The 22489-nt window shown below is 43.1% G+C and overlaps 2 protein-coding genes across 6 annotated transcripts in view; both read right to left on the bottom strand.

The window, feature by feature from the left end:
* The window catches only part of tenm2a (teneurin transmembrane protein 2a), a 229967-nt gene that overhangs the window by 103509 nt on the left and 103969 nt on the right, over window positions 1-22489 (bottom strand). Inside the window, exon 1 of one of the 5 annotated variants that reach the window (XM_086307888.1) lies at window positions 1380-2478. The exons of 3 other annotated variants lie outside the window; for them this stretch is intronic. In XM_086307888.1, coding sequence (XP_086164014.1) covers window positions 1380-1458 — 79 coding nt within the window. In that variant the 5' untranslated portion in view covers window positions 1459-2478. Of the gene's footprint in view, window positions 1-1379; window positions 2479-22489 lie in introns of those variants that run through there. One more of the 5 variants, XM_086307896.1, reaches the window with a different exon arrangement.
* On the bottom strand, window positions 20291-21466 carry LOC147337669 (general transcription factor II-I repeat domain-containing protein 2A-like). The gene has a single exon (XM_086262960.1). It carries the CDS (start codon window positions 21464-21466, stop codon window positions 20291-20293), a length of 1176 nt encoding a protein of 391 aa, XP_086119086.1.

Genomic DNA, 22489 nt, shown 5'->3' on the forward strand with positions numbered 1-22489 from the left:
AAGTGAACCACCGATCTGTCATCTGTCTTCATAAACCCACCAGTCAGGACCCTCCTAATTAGTCACCATAGAAACCATGGCTAATTCCCCGGTCTGCCATGCCAATCACGTCCTGTCTGTGGCAGCAATCAGAAAGGCACATTTATCCACCACTGGGCCGGATCCCTGTAACAGATGAGTGTGTGTGTGTGTGTGTGTGTGTGTGTTTGGTGGGTGGCTTTGTGTGCATGTGTATGCGTGTGGGCGGTTCAGGGAGTTTGTATGAGCTTGTCAAAGGCTTGTATTTCCTTAGACAATGTTGCCTTTATCTTAAAAAAAAAACCCACACGCACACACATGCGCACACATTACGCCTGTCTAGCTTGTAAATTCATAATGTTTGTTCAGATAGGAGGCAGATGTGTCAGAGCTGCTGAGAGGGGTGTGTGCCACGTTGTGATTTTCTGTGGGAACTGTTTGATTAGCCTGACGAGTGCTAGCAATCCCCACACACCCACAAAGCAATCAAGCAACTATTATATGGCTCGCACACAAACACGTACATGGATACAGACGTAGAGATGTGCCGCAGACGTGCTTAACCTTTCCCTCGGAGGTCAAACTGTTTGGTCAAACAACACCGCCACGCTAAAGATGACCCCTGCGGGTCCGTTCACACGTGGGAGTTGAGACTCATCAAGCCAGTTTGATTTTTTTTTTAAAAAAATAAATGAAACCCACATCTAAATAGTCAATCAATTGATCAACAGCGGACTAGAAAGGCAAATAGCTCGAAATAACCTTGTAAATATTGAAGAACACACAGATGAATACATTATAGATCGACGTGGAGGGGGTGGAGAGGGGGGACAACCTGTCCCATCCATTTCTCCCCATCAGCTGCCTGTCAATCACTGCAATCGCCGTCAATTGGAACGTGCTCACCAGAAGGCTGGGGTGGCTGACACACAAAGATGCTCTTACATCCAACTTCAAATCAATAAAAAAAACCCCACTCGGAATCGCATCCGAACGGCGCATGCTGGCATTCACGGATGCCAATCATAACTTCAAGGGCACATCAAAGCCAAGTTCTATTCAGATGTATGCCCTTTGATCACCACCACTGCCTCCACCGTGCACGCACATTCTCGCACTTCGCCATATGTATATATATAACCTGTGATATAACGGCAAGTCATTAAAATTAAACATGTGCAGGCTGGGAAAAAAAACATAAATAATTCAAGATCCGTGTGTGTTCATCCACAGCAGACGAATTACAGGGGTTTGCATAGAGTGAAGTTCGAGCGTGGCTCTATTGTTCCCGCTGTCTGCAAAGAACACAGCACCATGCCATCTGACCGCTGTAGTGACAAAGAAGTATCCGAGAGTCCTACCTGTCTCGTGAGAGAGGGTCTTGGTCCTTCCTGTGTTGCCTGCGTGATGCATCGCTCCGTACTTGTCGCTCTTTCTCATTAACCCTCTACCCTTATCTCCTCTCCTCCACGCTCCACTCCTCTCTGTTCCCTTAAGAGTCCTCTTTTCTTGATTCTCAATCTTTTGCACTCTGTTTTCTCCCTCTTATCAAAGTCCTCGCTGTCTGTCTGTCGCCTCTGCCTCGCTGTTCTTCTTCTTCACTCTTGATTTCCCTCCCTTCTCCTCTCTCTGCCTATTTCAGTGAGCTCTGTGAAGCACAATCCGCTAGCTGAGTGCTGGAGCACCGCGCAGGAGCAGAGAGAGAGAGAGAAAGAGACACAGAGCAGAACGAAGAGCTACGAGCACACGCACGCACACACATACATGCGCGTGCTCGCACACACACTTGCACTATGTGGATTGACACACTTGCGCACGTGTAGCTGTTGCTCTGCAGAGATGAACGGCACAACACCAAAACACCGGTGGGGGGGGGGGAAATGATGAGCGCAATGCCCTGCACTGCTCTCCCTGCTTTTCCAGGAGACTGCAGGTCTTTTTTGTCTCCCCTCCTGCTTCTAGTCCTCAGTCCTTTTTTTTGCTCAATCCGTCACAGATCAAGGCCAACTCGGGCACAGGGGAATGGATGGATGAGAAAACACTGAGAGTGAGAGCGCCTTTCAGCCTGTGGCAGGCAGCGCAGAAGACAAGGAGAGATGTGGCTGTGGCTCCATCCTCCATCTGCCCACAGCTGAGACTGAGAGCAGACTCAACACACACACGCACACACACCAGCTCCCTCGCCCTCTCTCTCTCCCGCTTGCTCTCTCCCTCGCTCTCCCAGCAGCGATGCACCAGCGAGATGGAGGGGGAGTAAGGATGACGGCGGGAACTAACGAATGAGCCGAAGGAGAAAGAGAAAAGGGGTTGGGGTGAGACAGTGAAAGAGGGATGGTGTAGTGGTAGAAAGGAGGAGGAGGAGTAGGAGGTGGCAACGAGGGCGGCAACACGCAATGGAGCCCACAAGCGCTAGAGAGAAAAAGAGTGACAGAATCATGGGAATGTGACAAAGCATGCACATTAGAGGAAAGGGGAAGGGATAGAACGGTTACGAGGAAAATACAAGGGAGTGGGTGTGAGAGAGGAAAGATGGAAAAAGAGAGGAGGAAAGGAAAGGTAGGAGAACAGGGGTGAGGTTAAAAGGAGAAAAGACAAGGCAGCAAAGCGGAGACGTGGAGCAGGACAGGGGGGAGGAAGGGCAGAGGACACTGCGGCGCTGAAGCCGGTAATATGTCAGATCTCACATGGGCACGCTCACATCCACACCGTGTGCCTAAAAAGGAACAATACAATGTCAAACAACGCAGGACGATAGCAGCCTGTGAAACAACACTTTTTAAACCTCACAAGATAAAATAAAAAAGCGGTACTTTTCATTTTTCTTTTAAAAATAAAAAATCATAAATTATTTGTTCAGTGGCAGACAATGATAAACAGAAGCTCGCACATCAAGCTTGTCAGACAAATCTTCGAAAATACAAAACTGTACTTTCTATCTCCATAAATGGACTCCGGCCAAAGTCTCAGGTGGGAGGTTACCAGGTGAGTGAAGGTCCTCGCACTGCCCAGCAGAGGGCACACATCTAGTCAAATATCAACCACAAAAAGAAAAAAAAAAAGGCTGAGGCCAACCAACTCATCATGTTTTTACAATATTAGCATAACCCCACATGATTAAACACATTAATCAACATTCAGTATGCATCCAGGCACATCATTTAAGACACTTATCAGACATTATGCAGCGATGCATCTTCAAAGCTGCTCATCAGATATTTCAACACTACTATGAAAGATATATAAGCTAGTCATTGGTAAGCCAGTCTGTACGTTCCTCTGTTTTTGCACGCTGGAGAACCAATGTGGAAGGTAAACTTTGCTATAAGTCAGACAACAAGGATGCTGCTCAAAAAGAAGTGGATGCTTATTAAACAGATACAGTCTTGCATGCGGTGAGGGGCAGGTATGAAGCTGCTACACAGGCAAAGAATCCGGTGTGTGTAGTAATGAAGAGAGAGGACGAGATGAGCAGGTATGACCCATGAGGCTCTACTCCAGGGGACCACTGTCAGCCCCATTTTCTATTTCTTCATGCAACATTCTCACACGCCATTCATCATCCTCAACGAGTCACGTCGTGACTTGTGCACAATGTGCCGCTGCGGCACCCTGGCGTGCGCACACTCCAGTTGATATGTGGGGGCATGTACACACATGTTCGCACAAGAGCCGCGCGCACGCGTGCAGGTACTCTCCCTCAGCACCCACGGTAGCAGGTGCTGAGAGTCGATTTACGGCGAGAAAAGGAAGGGGTGGCAATTGGGGTGGCGGCGGAAGAGGGTAGAAGGGAGGGGTATGGGGGGGGGGTGGGTTGTGGTTATGACTTCATCATATTAAAGTTGAGAGCGCAGCCTGGGTAGAATCGGAGGGGGTGCAGGAGGAGATGCTGGATTTTTAGATGAGGTTCACGTCGATTTGTCATGATAAAGAAAAAAAACATCTGAGAGAGAAACAAATTGCTTTTTTGACAACACCTTGTAATACTCCATCATGCACACACACACACACACACACACACACACACACACACACACACACACACACACACACACACACACACACACACACACACACACACACACACACACACACCCCTGCGCATATACACATGTTCGTACATACGCGCGCAAACACAAAGCAATGCATTTTCCTCAAGCTGGCTATTTATCAATGCCATTCAGCATCATTATACCTGGCATATCTGTATAACCATATATATCAGGTGTATACATGTATGAGAGCTACACACACAATTTCCCCACTCAGTGTGAATTGCTCACTGGAGAGGCCGTTCAACCTGTAGTTGAAGTATAGAGGACACAAGGCTGTGCGGAGAGGATGTAAAGAGAAGCAGACGTATGTGTTAAAGAAAAGAATATGCAAAGGTCACACAGGCAAAGGTGAGCAAGGCTCATGTAACTGCATGAGCTGAAGCGAAACCTGTGCAGCCTTTATGCAGATTTATATTCCTTCTTTCCTTTTCGTCATCTCACTATTACACTCACAGGTTAATACGGGGTTTCTAGAGCTCAAACTAGGCAGTCTAAATGGAAACCTGTCAATTTATATATTCCTAGCAGGTCACTGAGTACTTTTTCCCCTTTTCGTGCTCTCTATTCAACACTTAGTTTCTTTCTTCCCTCAGTGACACTTTTTGTTCTTTCTTCCTTACTTTGCTACCATCCACCTACCTTCTCGTTTCTCCCACTACTACCCACCTCATGAACTGAAACACCAGGGGATAGTGGGTGAAGAGGAGGGGAGAGGGCAGGTCTGCTGTAAGGTGCCCCATGGGTTGAACATGGTCATTTGTCATGAGGCTGAAAGCTTAAGAAAAGACTAGTTAACCTTTACAGCTGATTCCCGCGAGACGGGAAAGAACACAGCCAGGCAAAACACCTCCAGGAGAAGGCGGAGCGTACATGCATGTGTATACACACGCACACACACACGTGCACAGACGCATGCATGAATGGCGCTTGCGGCATAGTCTCCAGAAATCGATATCTACGGGAAGCAAGAGAGGTTACCGTTTTTACACCACCACACCACCCTCCCCGACTCGCTTCTCCCTCGGCATAAAGACTCAGTGTCTCCGTGGTCCTTTTCCTTCCTCCTTCATCCCACCACCCCCCAATCCTTCTCATCCCCACACCCTGCCAGAGTAATTAATCACCTTGTGCTAATGAGCTATTAACTAATGACAGATTGACATGTCGCTGCCTGTGTGCGCATGTCTGAGTGTGTCTGTGGAGGCATGTGTGAGTGTTGCCAGAGCCACCCTCGGCACACTAATGTGATTAATAAGGTTAAGCTCTTATTACTGAGGGAGCAACAAAAAAGGAGTACACACACACATACACACACATGCACCGGTGCACACAACGGCCAACATGCATGCACAAAAATACAAAAGTGACAAATTTCTTTCATGCACAGGGCAAAGAATGACTAGTGTCAGGCTGCTTCAAAGTATAAATAAAACTAGGGCACAGAAGAAAAGAAAAGACATCGAACGCTACCTTTCACCATATATTCTCATTACCCAGAGGCTGACTCTGCTATACACAATCACATCTCAGGGAAAAAGAGGGAAGCATTCCAGTAAAGCACTTCACTACAATTGAGTTACAACTGCCTAAAAAAAAAGAAAGAAAAAAAACCTATAAAAAAACTTACAAGTCTTCTTGTGTCTTTGTCAACATTTTCAGTCACTTGTCAACATTTTTACAACGATTCAGTCGACCACTCATAGGTGCCCAATTGTTGGTTTGCTGCTGCTGACACATACCAACACAGGCACACATGCCTCCTATCACATTAAGCCTGGTTTCAGCACCACGGACAGCTACACAAAGGAGGCGCTTTATGAACACATTTCAAGAGTCCCTGAAACAGCGTCCTTTGGCGTTTTGGTGCACAGCGAGAGACTCCTTCTTTGTAATAACACTCACATCCTAATATGTGTACCGAACGCACCGAACAATTACCGTGCCAAACAGACACACTATATCAAACCGTAACGCAAATAGGAAGGTATTGCTTGAGACAGGTAGTTACGCCTGAAGAAGTCACTACCTGGAGCCTGTTTAATCGGATGTATTGGACTGTAATGTCTCTGCACTCCAATTCTAAGAGAAATGTAGTTACAGCAAGATCATTTGATACTCAAGAGGATCCTTGCACTACATAATAGCGAGTCTAACTCAGCTACATGTGAGTGCATAGCATGTAAGCGTGTATGTGCGTGTGGCAGCACATGTACTGTACTGTATGTGTGTCTGTGACCTAACAGTGCGTCCCCCTGGAGAAGTTTTGGCGCATACCGAGACTCATTTGCATTCTCGCAGCTCTCTCATTTTTTTCCGTGGCTTTAGAAGTGAACAGCTGCTTAATGGTCATAGCTCTTCAGAGACGGGACATTGGGAAGCGCAGAGGGGGTTAGCCAGGGTTTCTGCGCTGCCAAACGCACAACTACACGGGGTGGAGACACACACAAAGGCACATGCACGTGCGCGCTTGGAGCACACACCAGGTAAATCCTGGTTTAGCTATGGCTCTGAGAGTGAGATGTGACCATTTAGCAGATGTTTTCCTTCCCAATAGTGACTTTGGAGGCTTTCCACACTGTTGAATTTAACTACAATGGAAGACAAACCAAGATGCACGTGCATTACACTTGAGCTGATGTGACAACAACAGAGAGAAATCCTTTGCTCAGTATGGCTAAAACAACACTGGTACGTGTATGTTAACAGTAAGCGCCGAGCTGGTATAGCTGCATGTTCCAAGCAAGTGATAGCAGCATAATACCTTTTCTGTAATCCACTGAAATCACTTAAATCTGGATTTTTATTGGATGGATGGCTGGACGGTGCAGTGGAGGATGGTTGTAAAACCTGATTTAAAAAGCAAAAGAGGGGATTGTCAGTGGATGTTTTTAGGGGGGCGAGGGGAGGTTGAGTGCTTTCTCTATTTTTTTTTCCATGGCGCACGCAAACTTAAACCCCGTGCCACAGACACAGTGACACACATTCAAGCAAGACTACATGAAATGGCCTTCATCTCCATGCGCATTTGACTGCTTCGCTTGCCGACACACACACATGGGTTGTGTTTCATGAGATGCCAAAAGAAGGGATTTGGTGAAGTGAGAGAAGGTTATCACCTCACAGCTGGAAGTGCGAAGAGCCGTTCTGGTTCCACGGCGCTCTTCTCAGCGGGAAGCCTTGTGTTTTGACCTTTACGTGTTAGAAATTACTCAAAATTGTCAAGAGCATGTCAATGAAGCATACCAATATATAAAAAAAGGCAAATGAATGATTGGGTTGGCAGGGTTATTGACCTCACAGATCATAATTTAGTTACCGGACCTAAAAATAAATCCAAGAACAAAATGTTGAAATATATTTGATCTAATATTACAAAATGAAAGGTAGCTGTTTTGTCTTAATTGAGACAAAAACAACAGGAACTTGTTGAGGATGATAAATGCAAAATATGTCTATTTTTAAAATGACCACCTCTTGGCAAATCCATATTCAGTTCAGTTTTATTTATATGGCCTCAAATTACAACAAGAGTCACCTCGAGGTGCTTTATGTTGTGAGCTAAAGGCTGCATAATAACAGAGATAATACCCCATGAATCAGATGACTACCTATGAGCAAGCATTTGGTGAGAGTGGGGAGGAAAAATCTCCCTTTTAACAGGAATTCTCCTGCCGAAACAGATTCAGAGACGGGAGGCTCTCTGTTGTGAATGGTTGGGGTGAGGTGGGAAAGACAGGACAAAAGACACATTGCAGAGGAAAATGTATTAATCACTAATGATTAAATGTAAAGTGATGTATAAACACAGAGAGTGAAAAGAGGTGAGTGAAGAAGAAACACTCAGTGCATCATTCGAATTCCACGCTGTGGAAATGCTGTGGAAAGTAACTAAGGGAGGGTTCAGGGTCACCTGATCAAGCTTTAACTGTAAGGTTTGTCAAAAAGGAAAGTTTTGAGTCGAATCTTAAAAGTAGATTGTGTCTATGAAGACTAACTGACCCTTCCTGCCCTAACATACCAGACATGGTCCCAGTGAAAGCCAAATATTATTTACTTAAAATATGGTAAAATAAAATGTATTTAAACATGCTGAGTTTTTGTTACTTGTATTAACAGACTTATTTTTTTTTAAAAAAAACAATCCCCCCAAACTCCAAATATGTCTATTTGAATTGCTTTTAAAGTGGCATTAAAAGACTTTTCTTTTAATATTTTTTTAATCGTTTTGCAGATCTTTCACAAAGTCAGTACATTATCTATATCTATATAGACAGTATGATTGGTATAATAAAAATATTTGGTTGGCAGGTGTTCTGTCTGTAACCACACCACGATTATTAGCACATCTGTTGCCCATCTGTTCCTCCTGCTATTATCCGGTGCTACTTGGGACTAAATAGAAACACAAGCTAGTATGTAAAGTATATGATTTATTATTGGACTAAAAGTTTGAGCAAAAACTTAACAGGTAACTAAAAGTAATTGATAGGCAGCAGAAAATAAGCAAATGTAATATGATGGTCAAAAAGCGAATGAATGGTTCAAGTTCGCTGCTAAAAGTGTGATCGCCAGTTTAAACGAAAACCAATAAAATACAATAGACGGCTAAAATGATTTTATTTTATTCTAAGGAATTAAAGTGCTTACAATACATGGGTAAGACTGGTCACAAAGCTTAATGAAAAAAGCATCAGGACAACAGTATTGGCTGAATGGCTGCAAAGTAGGCTAATAGGACAATTTAAGGACAAAATAAGATCTATTCAACTGAACTCATCTGAGCATGAGAGGATTTAATGAAGATGGTTTTTTGGGTCTACCTGACTGGTCTGTGTTGTTTGTCAGATGTAAAAAAGAAAAAGAAAAAAGTTGATAAGATATGTAATAAAAAAACTCACCAAAACACAAGTGAGCTTGTTTGTCTCCTTGTTTAAAGGTAATTTTGTAGATACAATCTAGCTTTATTTTTCATCATTCATAACAATTCAGTTATTCTTGGCATTATTCTTTCTCTGACTTAAGCTTGTAAGGCAACATTTCTTTCAGGAAGTATCAATCCAGCCTCTTTCTCTGTGACTCACAAACAGGTAGAGATGTCTTAATCTGTGAGTAGCTCCTTAAAATAATCTAATGACCACCAACTTTTCTTCATTTCCTAGCCGCTATTATAACACACCGGCTTTAGCTTGTTGGTTGCACAGACTGTGATAAATGACTGGTTTCCTTGAGATGGATTGGAATATCTGTCAAGGTCTGCAATGTCTTTAGATTTTCATTTGTTTTTCTTCTTGTGTTTTTGCCTTCTACCCGTCCCCGTGTCTCCCCTCACTGCATTTTCTCTGCTTGCCTGTGTGTTTCATGTCCTCTTTTCTGTGGCTTCCCATTGTATTTTGAAGGTTATGTCCTGGCACGGCTTGCTGTTTCTACTTCCCGTGTTTGTTCTTTTTCTGCCCTCATTATTGTTTAATTTGGCTTACCAATGCCTTATTACCACTCTGAATATTTCAACAGTCACTTTGTCAAGTTATCAGCCTCTCCTCCTGCATCTTCCCTCATGTCTCATGAGTTTGTTTTTCCTATCATCTTTTTGGCTTTCCAGTACTTTTCCCGTTGGGCTTTTTAAAAATTCATTTTTATTTCGTTTTTGCTAGTCTTTTTTTACATTTCTTTTTTCTTGCAAACTACCTATCTGCTTCCTCGATAACATGCACTTGACTGTTCAAGAACTCTCCCTTAAAAGAAAAACAACAATATCTCCTTCATGGGCTCAGCGTGACAATTTTCTCCTGATCTAAACATACAGCACCATGTTCAAAATAACAGCGGATGGATGAATGGAGTCAGACAGGGCCATTATGAGGATGCTTTTAAGTAGTTTCTGTTTGTCAATTTGTTTTAAACAAAGTGGCATACTATGTTCTTCTTCTTCTGTTATTGAGTCTGGCTGTGCATTTGCGGTCACCGTCATGAAGTGCAGAATAAATTCTACACCGAACAGATGCCTCTGCAATGCTTCAAGGGTCTAAAATATTTATACAAGGCCATACATTAATGCAAAAGAACAAAAAACAAATAAAAAATGAAAACAAAACCCCCACATATATCAAGTATATCTGATGAAGAGTTACAAGAATTTGTAGGATCCAGACAAAACAAGGGAGGGAGACAGGACAGCTCTAACATAGAGACAAATGACCTCCTAGCACCATGAACAGGGTGGGTATGAGCAGTACCGGGTTAAAAAAAAAATCAAAGTTTGTATCCAATGAATACAGAAGGCAAAATACACAAAGGTAGATGGTGAGAGCTAGACCAAACACAAGGATTGATGGCCTTGTAATTTCTTCTATTCTGCCTGCTAAAGATGATGAATCCCTCCACGAGGAATTTAATCAAACTCCAACAGTGTACACAGGTAGTGCTACAGCTAACCTTTCATGGTTAAGCAAACAGCGCGGTACAAACAAATACAAAGCTTACGCGTAACCTTATATGTGACGTGAAATAAAAATACACATAAATTCTCAAATTCTGGCCTCGATTCAAAGTCACGTTATCCAGCCATAAACAAACACTACAGTCCAGAATGCATGTGTGCATTTTCCTGCTGGAAAGTGTGTGTACGTGTCCTGTATTGGCTCTTTATTGTGTAGACTGAAGAGATTACAATACCCAAGCCTCATGGATCAATACTCACAAGCTATGGACATATGAATTGCTTGTGGCAATGTAAGGAAGACCGCAAAACTTGTGCAAGGAAGAATAACCCTTGGGGGAGGGGAGGGGCGACGTAACACTGTGTGTGTTTGTGTGTGTTTGAGCTTGTTGCCAGAGTCAGCTGTGCATGCTTAAAATAGTTATTGTTAGTCAATAAGCAATTTCTGTGTGAGAGGCTTCAATATACAGCCTTATTAATTCAATTACAGCAGTCGGCCTTGACTCGACAGTAAAATATGCAGAAAAACAGAGAGTTGCAGAATGGAGCGAAAGCAAGAAAAGGGGGTAAGAGGAGAGAAGAAGCAGGTGAGTTTGGGGGTTTCTGTCATTATGATGGATAGATCAAGCGAACAGGGGCTCCCACAAGGAGGGATATAAAAATAGGCGAGCACCTCTCTCTTGCCGGTGCTCCACTCTGCCCATTTATCGAATCACAAGTCTCCTCGTTTTGTGATTCCCTTTCTTTTCACCTTCGACTGCCGTGGCCTTGCGCTTCCCCTCTCAAAACTATTCTTCTTCACTGGTTTCTCCCAGCATCCTCCTCCCCTCCTTCCTTCTCTGCTCATTGACGTGACTGCTTACCCCCACATCCAGCACAGACAAAACACAAAACCAATCCATCCCACTGGGTTCCTTCTTCATCACACTCAGCCAGAAAGGGTTTTTTTGTTTTACTGATCCCAGATGACACACTAATTCAGTACCCACAATTTTTCCCCTTCTTTTTTTTTTTCTTATATAAAACCTATATTTACACCCAGGGATTGCTTAGAGACTCTTCTGTCCTTTTATCTCAGTTGCCTTTCCCTGCTTTGTATTCATGCTGCTATACAGATTCAACACATTCAAACTAGTGGTCTATGAGGGATACTAATGGAAGTCGTTCAGAGCACCACTTATTGTCCTGTGTGTCTCAAATGCTCAACAAACCAAACAGCGCAGAGACCGCTAAGGAAAGAATAGAAACAGTCCTCTGCTGCTTCCCCCCCAAGTTTTCACCCAAGTCTCACTTCCATTCTTCTTCTGTCCTCCCCAATCTCTATCACTTTCTCACTCATTAACCACACCCCCACTGCCATCCCTCCATTCCTCTTCCTCGCTCTCTGGAGAGGAAAAACAAACAGCTGTCAGGGTCAGGCTCGCAGATGAATTCCAAATGACTTTGAAGGGCAGAGGGGCCGACCAACTTTCTCTAGAGGAGAAGCTGGTTACAAACATGCACGCAAACAGCATAGAATAAATATGGTCCATTCATCGAATCCCCCACCCCCAATACCACACTCAGAAGCAGAGTGCTGCTACTCCTTGAATCAATACTGTGTCTTAAGTCGGCCTGCTGTCAAGGTAAAGGGAGCTTGTGTGTGTAAAATGGATCTGTGGGTGGTTACACACACACACACACACACACACACAAACACCCGCATATGCTGAAGTGTGTCAGTGAGAGTGTGTACACAAGTGGCCAAAGCTTGCTCCCATGTGATGACACAGATATTGTAAATCTCGATAAACATAGAGGCATTGAGCACAGGTTTGCTCACTTCCTCTTTGATTTATTTCACAAGTCCTCCTTCAAACTTTCTAAAGACGCAAGAAGTCAATGTCTCCTTCACCAGCTTGCCACCCATGGCTCCATTTGCAGCTCTCGCTGGGTCAAGATGAGCCGATGAATCATTTTTCATCTTATCAATCATATCTATGCGGTACCTCTCCATCTTGTCTGTTGAGTCCACTCTCTATCACTGTCTGTTACCATTCATCCATCATGAATAAAGGAGACCTTTGAATTATTCAGTGGTGCTAAGCAAACGTTTAATCAAGGCATTAGCTCCATTCTTAATTCTTTCATGATGTTTTCTCACTGGTAGCGTCCTCTGAAGGACCTCAAAGGTCACAGGCCCCCGGGATTCTGTTTGCTTGACCAGGATCATGGAAAACATGGTTACCTTTTTCCTTGATCTATACCCTGGTCACACTGACTGATTACAACAAAACAAAAGTTAATAAATAGAGTTATATGGACAGATTTGTCCATATAACCCTTTGATCCACAAGGGGTCCAGTCATTTTCAAGACACAACCAGCTAGGCCTCTATGTAAGACTGCTGCTCCTCCCTGAGTTTGGTTCTGCTGGAGGTTTCTTCCTGTTAAAAGTGAGGTTTTCATTTCTACTGTCGCCACGTTCTTGCTTAGAGTGGGTTATCTGATTGTTGAAGTAATCTAAAACCCACTATACCCACTTTTTACCTAAACCAAACAACTTTTTCCAAAAGTCAAATGTGTCATGTTAGGAAGAGTGACCATGTAAAACCAACTCAAAACATTTACTGCAGCTTGTTTGATCAAACTACTAGAAAGGATAGTGTTAGTTTAAACTGACTGTACCAGCTGCATGTTGCCTTGTTATGGGTGCATCTGAAATTATTATTATTATTTTATTTCATTTCTTACCCATCTGTATATATTGAATAAGAGCCTCACTACAATGCAATGTATGTATGCTTACTATATGCCGGTGCTAATTTGTTTGCTATAAATAAAACCACGATGGTTGATTAGATTCAGTGTTAAAATGAAAAAAATGAGAGAGTAATAATTTTTCCAGCCACACATGTAACTTGTACTCATGTCTCACAGGTTTCAACACTGGCTGACGAAATTTAATTCAAGACTTTTTAGCACTCGGGTATACGTCTGTGTGTATGTGCCTGCTCGTGTGTGCGTATTAGTCCTTCCAAGTCTTTGAGTTTTGGCAGCAAGATCAGAGGAAATGTGTGTTGTTGTGTTTGCGAGTGTGCGTTCGTGATTTTGTGTGTGTGTCACAGAGAGAGAGAGAGAGAAAGAGAGAGCGAGTAGGCATGAAAGTGAGATTCTGCTCTGAGACGTTTGATGTCGAAGAACAGCGTCTGCTGTCTGTCTGCCAACTGCCAACCCTCTATCACCGTCCCAACACATGGCCTCCGCAAAGTGTGTGCATGCGAATGCGTGTGTGTGCGCAAGTGGCCTGATTAGGCGGGGACTTGGCGATGTGACACTGCTACAGAGCTAGTTAGACTCATAACGTGCACCTCACTGTGTCACAGTGTTAATGTGTGGGCCTGAGAACGCAAAATAGGATTTCGTTTTGAATCACATGACAGAGATGGAGGAAGAGGTGCGTGTGTGTGTGTGTGTGTTTGTGGGCGTACTGGAAAGGGTGAGTAATCTGTCACATTTTATACCTCTCATCTTTCACCAGTGATCTTTGGATGGCTCCTTAACATACAGAGTCAAGTATACTTAAGCCTAATTGTTAATGTTGTGTATGTGTGGCTCTGTGCATGCATATGCTGTATGTTTATGAACATATCTTTGGATCGTGTTTGTCCATGTGTGTGTAGACTGTGTTGCAACACTTTGAGAAATACTGCAAAAGCTATTCCAACATGTCTGCAATTACAGACAAGCAAATCCTGTTTTTAACTTTAACTCCAACTTTGTCCAACTAAGGTTAAAAGAGTACAAAATACGCTTGCGAAACAAAGAAAAAGAAATAAAAAAAAACAGCAAATGAGACATACCGCTTGCTATATTTGGCCTCAGAAGGCCAAGGGATCCCTTTATGACGAGTTTTACTTTGCTAAGAAGCAAAAACAGAAAAGATCCGAAAGCGTCTGAAGAACTGAAAGCCGGGGGAACAAAAAACATTAAAAGGGAGATGGAGAAGAAAGGAGAAAAATGAGATCTGTTTAAAAAAAAAAAAAGTCAAACACTTGTCTTGACTCACACTAGCAGACGTGCGTGCCTACGCAAACTTAAGCACAAACAAACAAAATAAAAACAGTGATTGAGGTACTAACAGATGCGCGCGTACAAAAACCCCCAAAACATACTGAAACATTGGCAGAGCAAAGGGCTCAAAGATCAGGTGAATCTACAGAGCAAAAGACACATGGGTCTTTCTTTTGCACCCTTCTTGACATTTTCACTCTGATAGGGCCAGATATAGCTCTCCTGCCTCCTCACAGCTCACAAACACGCACACTGTGAGAATGAATAGTTCAAGATCGAGGGGGAGTGAGTTATTTTGGAGGAAAAAAAAACAGAACAGAATATGGTAACAAGAAAAAAAGAAAGCGAACACTGGAGAAGCGATGGAAACGTCTTGTGGCAACAGACAAATAAGTGGTGCTACTGGAGTGATCCCGGCACCTCGTGTCTGCTACATTGATGAGGAAATTCACAATGCTGAAAGGCTTGAGAAATTGAAGAAGAAAAAGCAGAATGAGATGGGGCCTAGAATCAAAAGTAAGAAAAATCAATACAGAGGCTCGAGACAAGATACAAAAGGACTTGAGACTGAAAACTGGTTTACACTGAATAGATAAAGACGTGGAATTTTCTCAATGCTTTGTGCCCTTTGTGTGATATTTGCGCTTGCAATGTCGTGTCTCTATTTTCTTTGGATAGAAACATAGAGGCAAGAGCGCTCCACCGATCTGCAATTAGTCAATTCATTTTTAATAGGTTCTGAGGGCTGTGTTGCATTAATTACGCCCAGGGGTGACAGGAGCATAATAATATTGATCGGTTTGGATGATTCCGATTTAGTCTTTTAGTTGCCAAGGTGTGGGGTGAAAGTTACCTGATGACTGCATCTGCATACGTAATGTGTCAATATCATCAATTCTGGCCAGTGCTGGGTCTTAACCTAAGACTGCCTTAGAAATTTGATTAATTTCGCAGTTTGTCTCTACAGCTGTCTGTTTTTTGTGAGCATTATCATATGACAGCTCTTGTAACCTACTTTTGTTTATAATACTATGTGGTTAGGTTCAGGAAAACATGCTCGGGGGGAAAATAGCAGATGGCATAATGGACTTGTATGTATATTGCACCTCAAAACATCTTCTACTACAAGTCTCACCCATCCAGTCAGTCAGCACTTTTTGTCTAACATTCACACACACATACAGATGCACAGGAGGATGCTTCGACATGCAGAGGTGATGAGCTGGGGTTTGATACGCCAACCTTCCAATTGGTGGACGACTTGTTCCACCACTTGACTCGCAGCCACCAGACTTCAGGGTACTCAAACTTCTTTTGACTGCCTTGACTCCCTTGCAAGGGGTCATGACACTGGATAATCATCCTGATGGTTCCAATCTCAGTTTCGGGGATCTATCACATGCCAGGCAAATGTACTAAACAAGGGCTGCCATTGTTCTTAAGTATATGATGGTAAAGCGTCCAGATTTAGGATATATGTGCAATAAGTTGGGAGTAAGACCCATCTCACCATTGCAATTACCCACTGAGTACTGGCACTCATGCCAAAGGACACCTTGTGTGTACCTCTCAAACATGAGCAGTTTTGCCAGAATCTGGAAATGAAAATAGGTTTTTTCTTTCCATCCTGACATAATGTGGTTCTCTCATTTCCAAAGATCTACTGTTAATTGACGATTAAACAATTTTATCAGATCTTTTATAGATGTTTATCATCACTTAACATTTTAATTAAAACCCACTGCTGTTAAATGACCCACAGCTACAACAGATTTACAGTTCTGAATTGGTACAAGAAGAACAATTAGTATCATAAACTTTAGATTTAAGATCTTAAGACACTTGTCAGATGATACTTGTTGCAGTTAAACGACTCTGTGTTTGAGAAAAACAACTAATGGTTTTCTATGGCACTTTAATACTGTTTCTGTGCAATGAGCAGTGCCAGTGTGGAAGTATAATGGCAGGAAGGTTTGAACAGGATTTGGACTGCCTCTCTCTTTTAATCCTTAGCATATGCTCTCAACCAACAACAGCATTTTAGTGATGTCGTAATCCTGCAAAATGTTGCTGAAATAGATACAAAGCTGCTGTTTGTTTTAATTTAAAGCAGATCTGTTGGCATTGACCGCTGATGGTTGCTACTACTGAGGCGGCTGTGTTTTGTGCACACGCTTACAACCTTCGGCATCAAGATATAGTTTTACAGTATTTTAATTCATACCAATTTTTTAAAACATCCCTCTGCAACTGATCTCAAGTATAAGCTTATGTAGGATACTGTAACGGATATCAGCAACTTGCTGTTGTCTCCTAAAATAGATAGTTATGACTTTGCAAAGGGACCACTGGGGACAATGGATGGGGTAGTCTAGAGTGACCCATTGATTACGTACAAAGGTGACCGTGGCGCACTATCGATTGCAACTGGGCAGGACAGACATACTCCTGCATAAACCGGACAAAGCTTCCAATTTGACAAAATGGAGAAAAGAGAGGAGATGAAGACAGACTGAACACTTCTCCTAGGTTTTTTTTTCTTTTGTAAAGTCAAGACATTATGAAAATGGCAGCTGATGAGAATCCAAATAGTCATATTTCTCTGTTCTCTGGGCTTTCGCCTGACTGCCTGCCTGTACAACTGATACTTGGCTTTGCCATGGAAAGGGCTCAAAAAGGAAGATTTGGGACCAGCTGAGATACCAGGCTGTCTCCATCCCCGTTTATGGAGATGGAGGATAAAGTCAGATACTTGTCTGATGATTAGCCAGCGCTGAGTATTAAGTGGCAAAACAAAGAAGACTTGCACAATTAGAGGTTAGCGACTCGAATATAGATCTATTCATCTCGTCTCTTTCCTCCCATTTGACTCGCCGTGAAACAAAGCCAACCTATTAAAGCAAGTATTGAGTGGAGAAGAAATGGTTTTAACAGAAATATTGACATTACCACTGCCTGCTTGTTTCTGCTGAGCAGGGCGCTTTTAATCGGAGTCTGTTTCTTCGTTTGGTATCCATACAATAACTGAGCACAGTGTTTAGGTTTTATGAATGCAACAAATTCATGAGGAAGGATGGTCTGTGCCTCGTGTTTAAAACCAGTGAATTACTATATATGTGTTATATGTGACACGACTGATGGGTACATCTTTTCATCACAGTGGTGCTTGTTGGATAGTGTAACTGAGATATCGTAAGGTTTATTCACACTTTAATTTACCACTACAGCACTAGTGGCAATGAGAGAAAATAACTGTCCAATCAGAGATAATTACCTAAATTTGCTACTGTAATGCCTAACACCCTCGCAAGCATCAGGCTCATAAGAGGAACCTGCTACTTCAAGTCTGTATGTGTGAAACAGTCATCGACAGTAATCATCAATAGCGAGAGCACCTCTTTAATCTTAATCTAGCAATGACGTTCCATAGGTGGGTGCATGTGTGCTATAGGTGTCTCTTATTAAAAATGTTGCTCTCTGCTGCCAGACTGTACCTGCCTTTTTATCAGGTAATCTCCCACTCCTTCTCTTTCACACATAAACAAACACTGGCCGGCAGAGACCTGCAAGGTAACGCCATTGCATGCCTCGCCATGCTGTGTGATGCCCCGCGGTGCTGCGCTCCATTCGGTGAGGCAGCATGAAGCACAAATCAATATGGATTAAAACTCTGTAAGGCGCTATCTACTCACCTCCTCGCACTACATACAGAAGGGAAACGTGTGCACTTAGTATGCCAGATTGCTGAATTTCCCCCCTTTTAAATCAGAGAGGAAAAGTGAAGAGTTTGAGATAAGCTAGCTGTAAAGTAAGGGTTACCCTGACAATGAAGAAAAGCACCTGTGCTGCGTCCAGCTCACGACACCCGTGGTTCATATCCATCATGCTGCTTAGAGGGCAGCATGATGGGGGGGCTGGAATCAGCACCTCATTCCACCTGCCACACCTAGACTGAGCGTCGCACACGAGGACTCACACATGCACATGGAGTGACAGCCCTGGTGGTAGGCCTCAACCCCCATAGCAATGGTGGGCCTCCCACAGTGCACTGCAGGACACCAGAGATTATCCCGACACTTGCAGACAGTCACAGAATGTTAATCCTCAGCCATCTCTTCTACTGTGCTGTTAAATCTGGATCTTACTCTCAATTGCTCCTCCTACAAATCTCCCTTCTTTCTTTATCCATCACTCACCACATCCTCTCCCCCACAATCCACTAGAATCTTCCTCAAATTCCCTGCTCTAACCCCTTCCTACCGCCTGTTTTTAACTCCATCCTCTCCTCCCCTAAAATCTCTTGATCCCTGTTTTCTACTCGAGAGCGACAAGGCATCATCCCCATTTTTCTCTTATCCTTTCTCTCCGCTCCCAGCCCAGCCCTCGCTATCAGCGATCTTCTCATCCCCAAGAACACAAAACACCAATCAGCCTGTCATAATCACTCTGTTGGAAGAGGAAGCTCTGAACGCCAAGCGCAGCTGCTACGTGTTGAATTAGAGAAAGCAGAAATGCTAACGCTGCAGCTCATAGTAGTATGGGTTGTTTTTGTTGTTGTTGCTTGAACATTTTACTGGATGCGTTCTATTTTTAAATATGCAGAAAAGGGAATTCGAAGGTTTATTAACTACACTGTTGATTCCATTCTGCTAATGATAATACTGATTCTCATTCCTTTTTTATTTGTATCCTGGAACAATAAAGCGACAGCTGCCGGGACTGTTCATTTAAAAAATTACAGAGGAACAACCTCTGAATGGTATCTGGTCTCCCGCAGCTTCCCTTCTTATTCACTGCGATTTGACTCATAAAAATTGCCCTCTACAGCTTGTACTTTTTTTTAACTACTCGTCCCAAAGGATTTTTCATCAGGACACTGTGTCTGCTAACTTCCAAACAATAAATGCAGTTTACGATCTGTCAGCAGTCTCCAGCCCGTTAACTTCCTCATACTGCTGTTGTCATGCAAAACACATGCAAACTTCTTGTCTTCATATACGTCAGCAACTTTCCACCACTGGTGATGTTGAAGAGTCAATAAAAGTAAGGTTGAAATGTTTTCTGTGATGCACTTAGATCTTAATTAAACATTAAGAAATACAATCACGGTGAAAAGAAAAGGCTCGCTCTTTCCCTTCTAAGGTTTGATGGGTCATAGAAATTGAAAAAAAAAACAAACAAACAACAAATCCACAAGCTACATCTCATACTCTAGAGCAGGGGTGGGCAAACTTTTTGATTCGTGGGCCACATTGAGTTCTAACATTTGACAAATGGGCCGGAACAGAAGTAGATAGATGGCATGCTTTGAAAACATCACCTCATTGGGGGAAAAATACACATCTTGGGATATGGAGAAAACATGTGCTTTAATTTCATTTTTTTTAAATGAAGAAAAGCATTACAATAAACTCTCTGACTTCGAAATGAGCCTTTAAACACTGAAAATCAAATAAATGAACATTTTATTTTAAAGCACTGAAAGTTCTGTTATCCTTCAGGATATCACATCACTCTCCTCCTAACTTTTTTTTTTTTTTTTTTCCAAAAACGGTAGGAGATGCAGATGTACTTGTCCTGTTCCTTTTATTCAATTTGTTTCCCCGGTGCCAAAAGTCAACAACGACCAGTGCAAGTTCGAAACAGTTGCAGCAAGTCAGTCTGTGAAGCGTTATATTTGATCTGCGCGCACTGTTCATTTTAACAACGTGCGTATCATGGAGACACACATTTTAATGGGAGCAGTGTTGTTGGTCTCCTTTTTTAGCCAGCGCATCAAAGTCTGGAGTTAGTTTTGTTGTGGCGATTCTCAGGATTGATCTGAGGTGTAGGTCTGTTAACTTGGATCTGTGGCTGGCTTTGTTGATGTTCATGACGCTGAATGTCTGTTCACACACGAAGGTAGAGCCGAACAAAGCCAACATCATCTGCGCTTTTCGCCTTAGATTTGGAAACGCGGCATCATTGAGTGAAGCATAGAAGTCATTTAGTTTCAGAGAGCTGAATTTCTCTTTTAAGGCAGGGTCGGACTGAAGGTCGATGAGTTCGAGCTGAAGCTCCTCTGGAGCTGTTTCGGGGTCTTGTGACAGAGGAAAGGCCACCAATTGAAGTGACTTGTCAATTTTATCGAAATCCAAAAACCGACGGCAGAATTCTCCGTGCAGTGCATCCAGTGACTCACTGTATTTCTTTACTTTTGCTCCGGCCTCTTTCAGCGTGGCTAGTGTAGGAAAATGAGTGAATGACTTGTTCAAAATCTGCCTGGAGAATAAAGCCAGCTTGGATTTGAAGGCTTTCACGTTTGTGTGCATATCATGCACAAACTCCTCCTTCCCCTGCAGTTTCACGTTGAGCTCATTCAAGTGTGAAAATATGTCCGTAGCAAACGCGAAGTCACACATCCAGCTCTTGTTGCTCAGCTCAGGAAATTCATCAGTCTTCCCCTGCCGCTCCAAAAACATGCCAATCTCCTCTTTGAGCTCCCACACTCGTTGAAACACTTTGCCCAAACTCAACCAGCGGACACGGGAGTGATAAAGCAGGTCCTGGTGATCCGCATCAGTTTCCTCCAGGAACGCAATGAACTGACGGTGCTGAAGTCCCCGTGCGCGTATGAAATTGACAAGTTTCACCACAGGATTCACAACATGATTCAGCTGTAACACCGATTTACATAGAGATTCCTGGTGGAGGATGCAGTGGAGGAAAATCACATCCTGGTCAGGGTTTTCATCTTTCACTTTATTCTGGATTCTCCTCAGCAGGCCAACGTTTTTTCCCGTTAAATTTGGAGATCCATCTGTGGTGACGTTAACAAGCTTACTCCAGGGAAGCTTCATGTTTTCGATGGCAGCAGACACCCGTTCAAACAAGTCCTCTCCCCGTGTTTGTCCTTTCAGAGACTCCATTGTCAAAAACTCCTCCGTTATTTAAAAGGTTTTGTTGATTCCTTGGATAAAAATCAGGAGCTCAGCAGTGTCTTTGACATCATTGCTTTCATCCAGTGCTACAGAATAAAAAGTGAATGACTTCGCCTTTTTGTTTAATATGCTGGTGATATCTTCATCTATTAGTTCTACACGGCGAGTCACTGTCCGCCGTGATAAACTGATTTTCTCAAATTTGTCTTTGGTCTCCGGGCACAAAATACCTGCTGTCTCTACCATACATTCTTTTAAAAACTCGCCCTCTGACAGTGGTTTGCTGGCCTTTGCTATTTTGAATGAAAGCATAAAACTGGCCTTGGTACTTGATTCTTGAATGGCAGTTTGACGGTGAAAAAAACTTTGCTGAGCCTTCAAATTAGCTGCCAACTTCTCAGCAGCAGCTTCCCGTTCTTTTGTTGAGAGCTTGCTAGCATAATTTGTGTGCTTTGTGGCAAAGTGACGGCTAATATTATACTCTTTAAAAACCGCCACAGTTTCTTGGCATATCAGGCAAACAGCAGATGATCGGTGTACAGTGAAAAAATATTTAGTTGTCCACTCCTTTTTGAACACTCGACATTCTCTGTCCACTTTCCTTTTCTTGGGTCTGCTCATCTTCATAGAGGGGCGGTAGGTCACAGGGTAAAGTGCAAACGTGGAGTAATAGGCCTACGCCGCTTCACCTCAACAAAGCCAATATATCTAGAGTGCGCCATCTAGTGAGGAAACATCAGAATTGCAGGGGAAATAAAACATTAACAAGGTTAATTTATTACATTTTTTTTTCAAGTTTGGCGGGCCGGATCAAAACGTTTAACGGGCCGCACGTGGCCCCCGGGCCGTAGTTCGCCCATGCCTGCTCTAGAGGCATCAGTTAGCATGTTAAATTTGATAACAGTACAAAATCAGAAAAAGGCTGAACAAGTATTGTGGCTTGTTTGGGAGGACTGCCAGAAGAAAGACTCATCTCTCTAACGAGAACATGGCAGCGCAAGTTTGCAAAGT

This window comes from Aulonocara sp. 'chitande type north' Nkhata Bay, linkage group LG2, assembly GCF_057382095.1.
Source record: "Aulonocara sp. 'chitande type north' Nkhata Bay isolate Kocher_YH1m ecotype deep benthic linkage group LG2, A_spYH_male_GT1.1, whole genome shotgun sequence".
In the NCBI taxonomy this organism is placed as follows: domain Eukaryota; kingdom Metazoa; phylum Chordata; class Actinopteri; order Cichliformes; family Cichlidae; genus Aulonocara; species Aulonocara sp. 'chitande type north' Nkhata Bay.